At 31.4% G+C, this 15417-nt stretch overlaps 1 protein-coding gene across 1 annotated transcript; it reads right to left on the bottom strand.

Annotated features, from left to right (window-relative positions):
• Positions 1 to 6903: 6903 nt before the first annotated feature.
• LOC127714048 (uncharacterized) lies at positions 6904 to 14309 on the bottom strand. The gene is made up of 4 exons (XM_052219996.1): positions 14196 to 14309; positions 9057 to 9244; positions 8429 to 8495; positions 6904 to 7124 (listed from the first exon to the last, which is right to left on the bottom strand). The coding sequence occupies exons 1-4, from the start codon at positions 14290 to 14292 to the stop codon at positions 6904 to 6906; spliced, it is 573 nt and encodes a 190-aa protein (XP_052075956.1). The 5' UTR covers positions 14293 to 14309.
• Positions 14310 to 15417: the final 1108 nt, after the last annotated feature.

The raw sequence follows: 15417 nt of genomic DNA, 5'->3' as shown, positions 1-15417 counted from the left end.
ACAACTGCATACCAAATATCATTGACCTACGACTAGTGGTTCCCCTTAAATTGACCTAATCACAAACTAATACATGTTAATTATGAAAAGTTTCAATAGACCTTGACTGAGGGGGCTGGGCTAAATATTCTCCATGGAAATGAGATGTGCCAATTAATGCTAATACAACTGCATACCAAATATGATTGACCTACCACTAGTGGTTTGCCATGAACTAGACCTAATCACAAACTAATACATTGTTGACGCCGCCGCCGGAAACAGCATACCTATGTCTCGCTTTTTGACTCCGTCAAGGCGAGACAAAAACTTAGCATGTCGACCTTGATGCAGCAATCTGTATGAAATCAATTGACTGACAGAAATTGCAAAATATACACCTTTGACTTTGGTAATAAATAAGCAAACAATTTTTTTTATATAACATTATGTATTTCTTAGTAAAATTTTCCGTTTCTTTTGCTAGCTGTGATCATGAAAGGCCATATATTTAAATAATATAATAAGACATCTTAAGATTGATTGATGGTTGCTTAACGTCCAGTGGCTAATATTTCATGCATGTTCAGGGCGAGAACAAGTTAACAATAAATACAATAGGTAGGTCTTGTAATAAAAGAGGCCATCAGGGATGATGGTCGGGAAAACTTATGTTGTTGGCCAAAAATACAAAACAATTAAATACCATTCTGCCTTTCCAAACCTGCAAGCATAGGTAGGCTATATCAAATAAATATTTTTAATGGCCAGGCCTCACATTCTGTAAAGTAGTTTCAGAGGATTTAAGTTGAAAAACTTTGTGACATATAAGTGTAAAGGATATAAACAAATATTTGTCTCCTCCATAATTGAGGAAATATAATTAAACCACAACTGATGATGATTGTAAAAACTGTTAAAAACTTAAAAACCAATAACTTACTTTCGACAAATAACCATATCCCTCATATTTCTGAAGAACTGCTGCTGATAACCTATTTTGAAGGGAACATGATCCACCATAATGTCTGAAAGAGAAAGATGGATTAATTGATAATTTATTTTGAACATCATTCTAATTTTTATTGTTTATATTTTAAACTATATATTAATTGATATAAATTGAAAAACAAATTGAAAGAATGCAATAAGATTATTAATGAATATGAATATTCTTAAGAGTACACACAATTAAGAGCTTTGTAGATTGCAAAGCATTTTAAGTATGTACAGCAGTGCAGACTTAAGAACTATGAGTCGACTCAAACACTAAAAGAAATCTTCTGTCCCTGCACATGTGTCCCACATTAAACCAAGTAAGTTCAATTATCTCCCTTGAAATATTTCAGACAAAGATTATACTCCTTCATTCATATCCTCAGGTCTTTAAGTGCAAATGTGTAAAGTTTCATCAGTATCGGTCCATTTGTTAAGGAGAAGTTGCTCTTACAAGGCATATGGACAGACAGACAGACAACAAGGTGATATCTATATCACCCTAAACACTTTGTTTGTTGGGGATATTACCACAAAGTGGATAGACCCAATTGCATACACATATTGAAATGTCAGAGTCATGCATTAGCCCTTTGTGAATACTGTTGTAGATACCTTGCTTTAGGTGCCTTTACAGATACAAGTTGATTAAAACTTTCATTGGCTTGTGTTGATCCTAAATCAGTTATGGACTCACTCCTACTTATCGTCATTCTGACTAAGCTGTTTAACTCCTCCTTTAATCCATCTGATGTTAGTGGTTTCCCATTTGGCAGACTTTTGTACGTAGATACAAAAAAAAACATTAATCATGCATCTTTTTATGAACATTGCAAGTATGACAATTAGTAAAATTATGTTAAGTTTAACAAGAGGCTCTAAAGAGCCTGTGTCGCTCACCTTGGTCGGTGTGCATTAGGCCTAAAAAAAATTCCAGTAACACCCTTTTCAATATTAGGGTAGGTAGGTAGGGTTTTTTTGGTTTTTTTTGCCGACGCCATAAAAAAGTTACTTCGGGTTACCGGAAACACATATCTTTTTTTATGCCTTATCAACAAAGGACAATCCCCAAAATTATAGACCGGTCAGGGGTGAGGAAATATTTGTTGTGAGCACTTGTCCCTGGGCAAGTAAAACTGAAAATTTTACTTGTCCAGATAAAAAGTTACATGCCCTGAATTTTCCAATAAGTATTTTACTGTATTAGCTTCTATGATTCTTAAAACTGTTTTGTATCACAATATAAATGAAGTTAATTGTGATATATTTGTTTATGTGTTTAAATAAAAGGAGGTCTAGGGTTGACATCATATGAACATCAATGAGACAGAAACCCAACATAAAACACCAAGACATCTAGAGGGCAATTTTGCAATGCTTTATCCATTTCCCCCCAGACACCTAGTGTTAATTATACTGTTTTCTTTCATCTGACAAGTTTGGTGTTCTGCAGAGCATTGATGAGTCACCAAAGTGTCCCTTCTATCTATTAATTTGCCAACAAATAAGTTTAAAGACTTTTGATCAGCAAGTTGTGGGTTAGTTTCCTACAAATTAATCAAAAATTTAATTTATGTTCAGTTTCTTTACTGGAGAGCCAGGGGAAATCTGTAAGCCACGACGTCTGGAATTCTCGCTTGCCTTTTTATACGCCCGTCATAATTTTGACGGGATGTATTATGGTATATAAATGTCGTCTGTCCGTCTGTCTGTCCGGCGTAAACATGTCGCACCGCATCGTAACTTGAGAACGACTTATCCAAATTTCATGAAACTTAGCATTGTTGTTTCTTATGATGGTCAAACGATCTGTATACTTTTTGGTGAAAATAAAATTAAAACTTTTTGAGATACGGGACTTAGTAACTAAAACAGGTGTGTGGTTTTTTTCACATGTCGCGCCGTATCTCAAAAACAATTTATGATTATTACTTAAAACTTTACACACTTCTTAGTTATATTAATCTTAAGATCTGTATACTTTTTGGTGATGATTCAAAATCTTATTTTAGAGATATTGACTTTTCTTTTAAAAAAGGGGGGTTTTCACATGTCGCGCCGTATCTCTAAAACGATTTATGATTATTGCTTAAAATTTTACACACTTCTTAGTTATATTAATCTAAAGATCTGTATACTTTTTGGTTTTGATTCAAAATTTTATTTTAGAGATATTGAGTTTTTTGTAAAAAAAAAGGGGGAGTTTTCGCATGTTGCGCCGTATGTCAGAAACTATTTATGATTATTGCATAAAAATTCACACACAAGACGACGGGCATATCATGCGCTCATGGCGAAGTTGTTTATTTTTTCATATTCCCGTTCTTCCTCCTCCTGCGTTTTCGTTGTCGTCCTGAACACTGATATTTTGACTTAAATAAATGTTTTTCATGTGTTGATCATTGGTTTCTTTTACATAAAATAATACATCTTAGTAAGTTGTGAAAATACTTCTATATTTTTGATTAAATTAAATTCTGTCTAGTGTAATTTTTTCTGTCCACGGGCAACCCAGACAAAGAAAATTAATTGTCCGGTTGTTCAAATGTACGAGTCGGGCGAGTCAGGCATAGCATTTACACACCCCTGATACCAGAACAGAATTTATGACAAAAATCTCTTTTTTGTTGATTATCCTTTAGTCTGTTTAGTTTCTCTCTATCTTCCGTTATATATCGGCCATATTTGACTTGTTATTAGATGTTGACTGGCTCATCATTTTTTTATACAACCGCTGAAATCTTTTGCGGTCATATATTGGTATCACGTTGTTGTCGTTGTCCGCGTCGTCCGAAGACACTTAGTTTCCGGACAATAACTTTAGTTTAATATGTTTAAATGTATGGATCTCTATGGAAGGTTGGGATTGATTTTGGGGGTTATGGTCTCAAAAGTTTAGGAGTTAAGTGCCTAAAAAGGGGACCAAATAAGCATTTTTCTAGTTTCCAGACAATAACTTGTGTGTAAGTGTATGGATCTTTCTGAAATTGTACCACAAGGTTCCATGCCAAAAAAGGAAGGTTGGGATTGATTTTTGGGGTTGTGGCCCTATCTGTTTAGGAATAAGGGGTCAAAAGGGGGCCAAAAACAATACTTTTTTTTATACTTTGTATAAATTGCATATTTCTTAACCAATTTCAATGGGGTGTTAATCTTGAATTCTTGGGATTCTTTAATATGCTGAATCTAACTGTGTATTAAGTTTTTGGATCTTGGGCCCCTTTTTTAAATTGGTCCACATTGAGGTCCAAAGGGTCCAAAATTATACTTTGATTTCATCAAAAATTGAATTATTGGGGTTCTTTAATATGCCGAATCTAACCGTGTATTTAGATTCTTAATTTTTGTTTCCGTTTTCAAATTGGTCTACATTAAGGTCCAAAGGGTCCAAAATTAAACTTAGTTTGATTTTAACAAAAATTGAATTCTTGCGGTTCTTCGGTATGCTGAATCTGACCATGTATTTAGATTTTGGATATTGGACCATAATAGGTAAATGTCCAATTTAAAATTTTTAAGTTTTTAGACCATATTCATTCTGTGTCAGAAACCTATTCTGTGTCAAATATTTCTTCACAATCCAAATTCAGAGCTGCATCAAGCTTGAATGTTGTGTCCATACTTGCCCCAACTGTTCAGGGTTTGACCTCTGTGGTCGTATCAAGGTGCACCCTACGGAGCATTTTATTTAATTTAAAATGTCTATATATCTAATATAATTTATTATCATTTACAGCAAACGCAAAAATGGAAAAATGGTCAATAATGGGCAATAACTCCAATGAGGAGATGTCAAATTATTTCCTTCATTGCCTAATAGTAGATCTATAATATAATGAGTTATTGTGCTTACTTGGAATTTTCAGGATTTGTGTTACATGTATATGTACACCAGTCAACATCTTCACATTTCTCATGACTACCAAAAACATGTGGCACAATTCTTTCCAGATTACTTTTGATGTCATTTTCTGACTTTCCTCCTTTTATTGCATACATTAAACATCTCAAAAAGTACTGCCTGGTTTCATCTTTCTGCAACTCCCTGTAACTGCAATATAAATTATTAAATAAATGTGCATGCAGAGAACATATTACACTGCATGTTGCAACAAGTTTATTTAAATTGGTGTGCTAATCACTAAGTTGACTTACAGCCTGCTATTTTTTTTAGTTTAGCCTCGTCAGCAAATGATTAAAAGGGTCATTAGCTTACTGTTTCTTGATTAATTCTTCATTTGTTAGTTAACACCAAACTTAATAATAAAAAAACACACAATTTTGTTACAGAAGTACTAGTTTTGTTATAAAACTCCAGTTTTGGCACTCATTTTTTTCTGTTTGATTAAAAGTTTATGCTGAATAATTTATATAACATTTATTTTAAAAAGAAACCTGTAACCAGGAAAGTGGAAGGTTATCATGTTTACTGGAATTGGTGCGACCAAGTAAAAACAGCAAACAGAAAGTAGAAAAAAATAGTTATGATTACAAGGTTACTTAACTTTTTATTCTGTGTGGCAACCCCCACTTTTTTAGATTAAATCTCTATTTCACATTACTACATACATGATATGCACATGAAATTTTTTTTCTATGTAGCATTTCATTTTTAAAAACATTTCAAAGATCAGCCGTTTTGCATGTAAGCCTATGGAGCAGTCAATTACCAGACAGCAACCAGAAATGCAAGAGGAAGATAACTCTTTAAAAATTATGCATATCAATGAATATAATGTAGGTATAATAAAAAAAAGGTGCATTTTAAAAGCTCAAAGTCTTGATGTTGGAATATACATATATTTTTGGTATTCACTGCAGTTTATAATATATAATTCAAATGCACTAAAAAAAAATAATAAGAAAAATCAAATAAGCAGATGAAATTATGCCAGTGTTTTTTAATCCCCATCATTGTTGAATATATATAAATGCGTTATCTTTTTATTATTGTAGTTAAAAAAAAATCAAGATGTTTATATAATTATTTAATGTTAAAAAAATCCTGATTTGTCCATACAAGACTAGTTTTTAAACCACATGTCTGTTTTTTAAAATGTTTGTTACCAAATATAATACAGTTAGAGTCATCCATTTCATTAAGTTAGTATACAGTTTTGTGTATGGGCCATCCACCATCTACCTCTGAGTGTGATGATTCCTCAATGTTCACTGAAAACTCATAAATTGTTCTCCATGGGCATAAACTTCACTCTTTTGCTGTGCTGTTGTTTTTTAGACGCTTTCAAATGACAATTCTTTAACATGCATAACATTTCTACTACCGTAATTGTTTTTTTTTTCAAAATTGTTGATTAACAAAAGAAATATTATGCAAGCTTGTAGATATCACTTTTTTTGACATGGTTCTGGTCGTCCTTTTTTGAAATGTTGTCAAACTCAACTTGAAGTCTTGCTGTTGTTAATACATCATTATCAGCATGCACAACTGAAACAGAATATGAGAATATACATAAAGAACTAAACTTTAGGACCAGAAAAATTTTGACAAATTGAAATTTTCATTAATTTTCATGATGAACATACCCTAATCATTGAGAATTTTAAGAAGATTGAGTTGTGCTCACAAGGTTCTGTTTTTATGATTAGTTAATGGTTCATGCTTTACTGAGTTAACTGTAACGTTGAATTTGTATAGACATTTAACAGTCAATTGAAAACGCTTCGTTAACATAGACATGAAATGGACATGAAATCAGAGATGATCTAATGTTATTGCAACTGCATATTATAATAGTGGATATCATCTTTCATTGATATAGAATTACTGGTTCATGTTAAACTTTAGCTTATCCCATTTGTGAACACAAAAGTCATTGGCAAAACCAGAAAGGCAATACCTTAGTGTCACCTTTTGGCTTAATTCATCAAATACATAACTCTTGTTGCTTTATTGTTAACATATTATTAACCTTTGATTTCACATCCATCATCTTTCAACCTGTGAACCATTGCTACAGCCATATCAGCCTCCATGGCTTTACTTGATCCATGCCAAATCGATTGACAGTCATGATCTGGAACAGTCTCTTTTCTGGATTGGTGGTACTCACAGGTCTTAAATGTTTTACTCCTTAAATCAAATGACAGTACTTTCCCAGATTCTTTTCCAATAAAGGTTGAGTGTCCTGTAGAAAGTTAAAATGTACTTATTGTGAGATCAAACATTTTCCTAATGAGCATCACTTACATAATTCTTTTTTGTTAGAGGCAAAAAGAAGTCCATTCCAAGAAATGTACATGTCCATTGTACTCTGCTGCCCTGCTTACAGTATCATTTACAACGTTCAGTGGGTCAGAAGACTAATATTGCATACAATTTAGAAAGATAACATGATAAGACACATGTGTACTAAGTTTCAAGTTGATGTGACGTAATTCAACTTTATCAAAAACTAACTTGACCAAAAACTTTAACCAGATTCTGGATGGACAGAGTGATATACACACAGATACGATTAAAATTAAAATACTAATGTAGCAATTACTGTAGTTCACCGACACATTCAGTTCTATTATTTAGGTACATCATTACAGTTTATGAACCCATCTAAAGTGAACCCCTTCATGGCTGAAGATTTTATTTTGTATTTATATACATATCTTAAGTTAACAGTTTACACAGGTTCAAAGAACATTGAAACTAATATAGTCCACTGAAAATAAACTTTGACCTCAAACTTATTGCATTAACAAATCATACTATAGGAAACCACCAAATTATATTATTAAAATCTCCTAAAAGGGGGAGGTATGAGGGTTGTCATTCATTTTAAATAGACTGGAAAAAGGCTGAATTTCACCATGTTTTCTTGAAAAATGAAATATCTGGCTTTCCCAGATCCTGAGAAATTATTAATTCCTGAATCAAGGATAAATTTAAAATCCAGATGTCCTGATTTAGGCCCATTAACCTCTGTTCTTAAAAATGTTCAATTGCATTTTTCTTGAAAAATGAAATATCTGGCTTTCCCAGATCCTGAGAAATTAATCGTTAATTCCTGAATCAAGGGTAAATTTAAAATCCAGATGTCCTAATTTAGGCCCATTAACCTCTGTACTTAGAAATGTTCAATGGCACAGGGGAGGTTACTCTTGCAAAAAGTAGGATTTGTCTTTTTTTGTCTTCTGCTTGTTAAGATACTTCCATGGACCAAACTGCCTTAATTTGACTTATTACTACTAGTATATATTCTGATTTTTATAATACAATTACAAGAATATTCATTTCATATTTTAACTAAAATTGGTTTACTTTTCTGTAGGTAAATCATATTTATTAAATACACCCAAAAAAAACACATTAATTTGTTTTGTTCCAATATTAGTTTGAGGTTTAATAGTAAATTTTAGCTAGATTGTTTGGATTTATTAAGTTGGGATTTTACTGGTTTTACTGTTATACATCATGCATACCAATATTAATTCTTACCTTTATTACTATTGTAATTCCATCCAGAGCCTCTCTTCTGCCAACCACCATCAAAACTAGCTTCAACCTATCAAAATATAATTTTATTTCTAGTATTATGCATACATGTAAATAAGATTTGAAAGAAAGTCTATAGGCAGCATGTAAGACAGGGTAAATGACAATTATATTCTTTCCTTTTTTTTTTTATTAATTGGTAGAAAGTTTTTTGAGCGTATCATTTTGATATATGAATCAATATTGGATATTTGTAGAAATAAAATATGTTTATAAAAAAGAGCAATTAAAATCCTTTTTATAGTCGGTAACTATATATAAGAACATCAAATCAGATATATAAGTGCAAATCATAGAGGAATTCTGGCTTATTTTCATAGTGTCCAATATTTTATACCTTTTGGTCTAGAGTTTAGCAGTAAATAGTAAGTAAACATGAAACCTGACTGAAAAAAAAGTTTTAATATGTTTGTTCTTCTGTTGTGATGTAGAACTGGTTTTGATCCAGCAAATTCATTAAACCATTAAAATGTATGACGTTATTCAACCATATTAAACGTTACAAACCATGTTGCATTAGAATAAAGTTTATTTTTCTTAATCAATTAAACACATTATTTATTAAACTTACATTACTATTGTTACTCTGCGCTTTTTCTTCTTCCTCTGCAGTTCTGCAAGATCTGTTTGCAACTTCCCCAATCTGTTTACTAAGCTCCTTCTCCTTCTTCCTCAAAGTGTTTTTACTGATAGATGGCAAATTACATTCAGCAAGAAAGTTTTGTAGATGGGTATGTCCTATTCCTGCATGTATCATTCCTGCAATGCATGAAGATGTAAGTGAATAAAGATATAGGAATAATGCATGTTTTCTCTAAACAAAATTTTTATTTTTAGGTATGAGATATTTTCAAAGGCTTTTGAATATATATAAAATTGAGAATGGAAATGGGGAATGTGTCAAAGAGACAACAACCCGACCATAGAGCGGACAATATATTTGTTTGTTGAAAAAAAATGCTCTGATACATGTACCTGTATATATGTTGTTTTATGATATTGACCATTGGCATAGTAGTGGGAGGTTACTGTTTGAGAGTGACTAAATAAATTTATCCCTGACTTTATGTTTCTAGGATTTAGATTGGTTAGCGCAGTTAAAATGTCAAATTCTCAAATTTCAATAAAATAGTTTTAAATAATTAAAAAATGTTACACTTTGTGGTCCAATTTCTCTTAAAACCACTGTTTTCTGACTAAGACTGGGGAAACATTCTTTATCTACGTTTATAATCCATAGATATGGATATTTTAACACCTTTCAGTACCCTATACACCCTTGGGCTTTGCCTCACGGTGTACTTGGATACTTCAGTGTGTTGAAATATCTATATCTACGCATATGAAAGTAGATAATTTGGTTTAAAATGCTTGGTCAGTGGTTGTAATCTCCCTTATAAATGCTCCATTTTAGAGCATATTTGGTATATTATTACAATGTATACTTTTTGCACTGGATTTGTCATCAGGGCAATTAAGAGCTGTCTGCATATGGTGTATATAGTTTCTGCTTTATTGAAGACATTGATGTGGTCTTTGTATGAATCATTTGTATAAATTCATGCTTAATGTTTGAAAAGAAATATATTTTATTCATCAAACCAAAGATATCTATTTTTATTGTTATTATTGTTAACCATGACTTATAAATCTAAAACAATCCTGAAAAAAATATTAATGAATGGAACAAATTCTTCTACCTTGTGCAAGGTTTTTTCTTTCTTACCTTGTTCACAAATCTTGCTTGAGAAGTTAACTTTTTAATTTTCAAATTCATGGGGAGAAGTTTAAAATTATTGCTTACAAGAATAAGGCCAAAATTTAAAACATGTTTAATTATTAAGAGACAAATATAGGGGGCCTAGGCCCTCCTTTTAATGTATTGATTCACGTCTGTTATTTGCTCTTCTCTACAGAGTGAGACTCAAATTCAAACATTAACAACAAAGTTCAAAAAAAGATATTTAGAAATGTTTCTTATTTTGCACAAAATTGGATTTAAGATTTTGCATTTAAGCTTTGAGTATGGAGGGGAGTATACAGGTACAATCTACTAGCTATAGAAGATCCTGGTTGAACTTGATTATGTTTGTTTATAGATTCTGCTAAAAATTGTATTATTGCGAACCAAATGAAAGTCTTCCACAGAGTCGTCTGCTCTTGACCAGGGTATTTAAACTTTTGTCTATTCTCTTGTCCTATTGAATAAATACAATAGCTATTGTTCTCTGTGTAGTTTTTTTCACTGGGACTTTTAAATTTCTTCTAGGAGAAATCTATCACTCATTGATTAATTTACCTGACCAAAAAATTATCTTCTTTTTTGGTGGAAATAGTTGTATAAACACGCATAAACTGCATGCAATATTGTATTTAATCAATATCAATAATATATTTTCAATCTGTTCAATGTACAGTACGGGTAGAGACTTATTATTATGAATGTCTTAATCCGTCTAGATGTCAGACTGGTCGGACAGTTGTCCCAGTGTAATTAACACCTGCTGTGATATTAACCTGTGCAATATCCGAGTGGAAGGTCGTAAATCAATCTGTACCAGCTTGATTAGAATTAAATTTTACCTGTACAGATATTCTAGTATTTATGGAGGATAGATAAATGTAAAATATTGTTTTGTATTTAAAGAGAAAAATTACAATAAAAATAAAAATTAAATATCATGAATATGGGATCAACTTTTTTTATTAACTTGAAAAAGATAGAAAGACGATTTTTAACAATGTATTGTAAAAATGTTTTGCCAATTATTGTAATTGTGTTTGAGCCAATAAACTATTTGTATTTGTATTTGTAAACCGTGAATACTTCATTTTATTCAAAATTATAACAACCAGGACTTTTTTCAATCGAAGTTTAAATCAAAATGTTGAGACACCAATCCCGTAAATTATACGAGTTTTCGTTGATGGTTATAATATTTCCCCCTTTTAACGTCCTGTTCCTTTATGTTATTAATAGAAACACAATTTTAAGTAAAAGGCCAACATATCGTATTTATAAAATATGTAAACAAATTGAATATAGGCATTGTGAATAAACTGTTATTTTCCTTTCGATACCACGTTCCCCGTCGGTGCCTCTACGTCTATTCACACCTGTCAATCATTTCTCGCAAGTAAAACATTTTGGTCAGACAGATCACTAGTGCTTTCTATTTTGACATATATTTCCCGTTAATCTGTTTGAAACAATTGGTTTTTTTTAATACAATATTTATAACGCCGTGATCATGTTTCGATTTCTAGTTTTTATATAAAAAAAATTAACAAACTTTCCATATGCACGTCAATATTCTATGTCCCAGCATTATTTTTAATTTTTGTTTGTTAATAAATTTACACATAATGGAAATAACAGATTTGTTGACACTCGTTGTATTATAACAAAGATATTGCCTTTCTATTTTCATGTTTGAAATTTTTATGAAAATCGTGTTTTTTATAAACATATTTTACGAATTGTGTCAATCAATATACGAAAATCAAAGTTTTACACTAGTCATGATCAGCTGTCTTTACTTTTTCGTCGTACTTCTAGTCATTCTAAAGCTCGTGCAGTCAGTAAGATTTTTTAAATCGATGTCGACAGTTTAAATTGTATTATTTCAGAACTTTAAAGGAGGTCTCCGAATAAATTATTTAAATCATTTAAATGGGAATCCGGGAAATGACTGATAAATATAATACATAAAATAGTTAAAGAAGACTAAAGGCTTAGCTTGTTTTGATTATATGTTAAAGGATTAAATTTCTATTCTGGTAAATCAATTGTTAATGGATCTCGATCAAGAGTCTCAGAACTAACGCACAATACTGTCAATCATTCCACATCAAATTTAATCATGAATGGATTTTCCCACGGTCATTCAGTAAGGTCACCCATGTTTACTGTTACGATATTTCCCGCCATATGAAAATCTCGTGCAGTGGACAAAATCGATCTTAGCTATTTTTAGCATTCAATATTGTGAGTGAAGTCAAGTTAAAGTTCAACCACGTGAACACGCTGTTGATCACTGATATGTGTATCATGGAATTGTCTTTTCACGGAAAATATTTTTTTTAGATTGCTGTCAAAAATATAACATACAAGTTTACATGGATTTTGCGTAAATAAATATTATGCAATTAAGAGTCAATGCAGCACCATTAAATTATTTAAATGGGAGTATTTGCATTTCTTCAGACTACAAAAACAAAGTAAATATTTAATTAACTGGTCATCAAACAATTTAATGCTTCTAGTTTTAATGTCCAGTCATGTCAGTGGCAATAATTTCATGCATATTTAACAAACACAGAAAAATTAAAATAAACCTTATGCCCGAGGAGAATTGTTATTATTTGCGTTCTATTTTAGTTACATATCTCCAACTTTCGGACAATATTTGTTTACAGTAAAAAGTAAATTCACACAATAAAGAATCATCAAACTACTAGTATACAAGTATTGCTCACTGTAATTATTTTTATCTCGGAACTGACCCAACACAGACTGAATATTAAATACAAATGTAGTGTGGTTAAATATAGCAATATTTTGCATGTGACCGCATCAAACTAAAACGTATGCAGCAGCACTTTGCACAACATTCTGCTAATCAATGAATTTACGTGGAAAATAAATCAGTAAAACAAAAATAACCTCCCAGAAATAAAATGAAAATATGTAAAAAAAACTTTATGCAAACAAATAAGAAAAAGATACAAAAAAAAAAAGGAACTTAAAATAAAAATTATTTTAAGGAACAAAGAATATAAATAGCAGTTGAAATATAAAAAGCCATAATTAAAAAATTAGGCTATTTTTCTTAAAACAAAGTTTTTTCCAGTATTTTACCTGTAAAAATATTTTATGTCAAATACGATGTAGAACTAATATAATCAATTAAGTGACTGAGAGGTTAAAATTACATGTTACATGATTCTGAAATCAGTGAAGCGTAATTGTCTGGTAGCACGGATTAAGAAGAAAGGACAAATATATTACCATTCACACCTGGATCTGTTGATTATTGACCAAACTACCTACCATAAAAATGTCCGATTATTCATTTCCGACATGTCCCAGTCCGTTATTTATAGTAATAATTCTCTACCCGTACTGTAAACACTGATTTAATTATAAAAAGTTTATTTCTGACAAAATTTTAAGTATTGTTCCAATGAATTTGCATGTTTTTGTTGTTGTTCAGTTATAGATTACTTTTTTCAAGACCTTAATTTAAACACAATAAGTTTCAAGTTTTTATTTGTCAAACACACAAAAAAAAGCAAATTTTAATAGGGAAAATATAAAAAAATTGTTCAGAAATCAACTTTTAATTTTTGAATCAGTGTTTATATTGAAACAATTAAAAATGAATTATTGATATTGAATAAATACAAAACAAAAAACAAATAAACAAACAACACCAAATGCAGTTTTTTTGAGTCCTTACTTAGTATTTGTACATGTATTTTCATTTTTGACAGTTCAATTTTTTGTTCAGGTAAATTAATCAGTGAGTGATAGATTTCTCTTGGAAGAAATTTAAAGGTCCCATCAAATAAACTACACAGAGAACAATAGCTATTGTATTTATTAGATGGGACAAAAGAACTTACAAACGTTTAAATCGACAGGTAACTTGCAGGTGAATCTGTGGAAAAGTATCATTGGGTTCGCAATAACTAAATGTAAACCTACCTATGGCTGCTTTTGTGTTGATATCATAACTTCCAGTTGGTCCTCTTTTCCCTGTCTGGACATCTGTCACTGTGTCACAAAGTTCACAACGGATCATAATAATGCCACTTAGACCAAATAAACAGGTGTAGAGGGGACTTACAAATACAGCAGTACATTCCCACTGCAAGAAGGTCTAATTCAACAATCCTCCTCCCCACAACCCAGGACTGTTGTTTCCCATAAAGTGGATCAGTGATCTCAGCCTCTGCTGCTATATCTGTGTGGTCATGAATATAGTTTAAGTGGTCATTAAATAAGCCAACTATTTCGCGGTCCTTCTTCTTCCCTTCATTTGACCACTTGAAAAAATCGGATCTCTTGTTTTTCTTGTTTACATTAACTTTGCCTTGAAATTTGCCTGTTTTGTCTCTTTGCTGATTCATTTATGGAAAAATTTGTAACTATTTATAGATTAAGGTGGATTTTTAACAAGATTAACGAATTACGATAGCCTGATCGTCTGCTCTTAGCAACAAGTAAACATTCTGATCTGGATCTTTAAAAGTCTTGCATATTGCATGTAATTTTAAAACGCTGCAATGAAACAGACCAAAGAGTTAGAGTTATCTTTCTTAGGTGTTGTGTACCCCCTTAAATTTCTCACAGTTTTCCACACCAGGACACAACATGTACGCGTATTCCTTAAAAGGTTAGGCAAACCTGGAGCATACGTCGTAAAGTTCACCTGTATATCTTCAGATAAAGCAGTGTTAAAGATATGACAGATATTGCGAGATATCAAATTGTTTCGATTCATTCCAAGCTTTTTTTCCGTCTGTGTTCATGTTTTTATCGTGTTTAAATACACCTATCTTTTTCCTTTTGAGATAATGTTTAAATCCAGATTTTAAGGTTACTTCCCATCTTTTTGGTTACAAAAAATATTTCAACGAAATTGGGTTCTTATTAAACATGTTGTTCATATTTTCAAAACTCGTTTCGAATATTAATTTCATCATGTAGATAATTGTTGTTCTTTATAAGTCCTATTTAAATTTGATAAGCCAGTGTGCAGATAAGCAAAGGTGTTAATGCCAGAAGCCAATATAAAATATGCAATGATTCAATTAGAAGGTTTTTGAATAGGAAATAAACACATTTATTTTAAAACCTGTTCTGGTTAGATTAAAAGTATACCGCAGTTCAATAGTCATAAATCAATTAAGCGAAAACAAATACG

This window comes from Mytilus californianus, unplaced genomic scaffold (assembly GCF_021869535.1).
Source record: "Mytilus californianus isolate M0D057914Y unplaced genomic scaffold, xbMytCali1.0.p SCAF_9, whole genome shotgun sequence".
Lineage (NCBI taxonomy): Eukaryota > Metazoa > Mollusca > Bivalvia > Mytilida > Mytilidae > Mytilus > Mytilus californianus.
The sequence above is the reverse complement of the archived record's forward strand: the minus strand, read 5'-3'. Positions and strand labels throughout refer to the sequence as shown.

Coding starts and splice junctions, on each gene's coding strand:
- LOC127714048 (XM_052219996.1), bottom strand. CDS start 14,292: ATGATCCGTTGTGAACTTTGTGACACAGTGACAGATGTCCAGACAGGG. Junction 9,245..14,195: donor CAACACAAAAGCAGCCATAG/GTAGGTTTACAT, acceptor CATGCATTGCAG/GAATGATACATGCAGGAATA. Junction 8,496..9,056: donor CGCAGAGTAACAATAGTAAT/GTAAGTTTAATA, acceptor ATATTTTGATAG/GTTGAAGCTAGTTTTGATGG.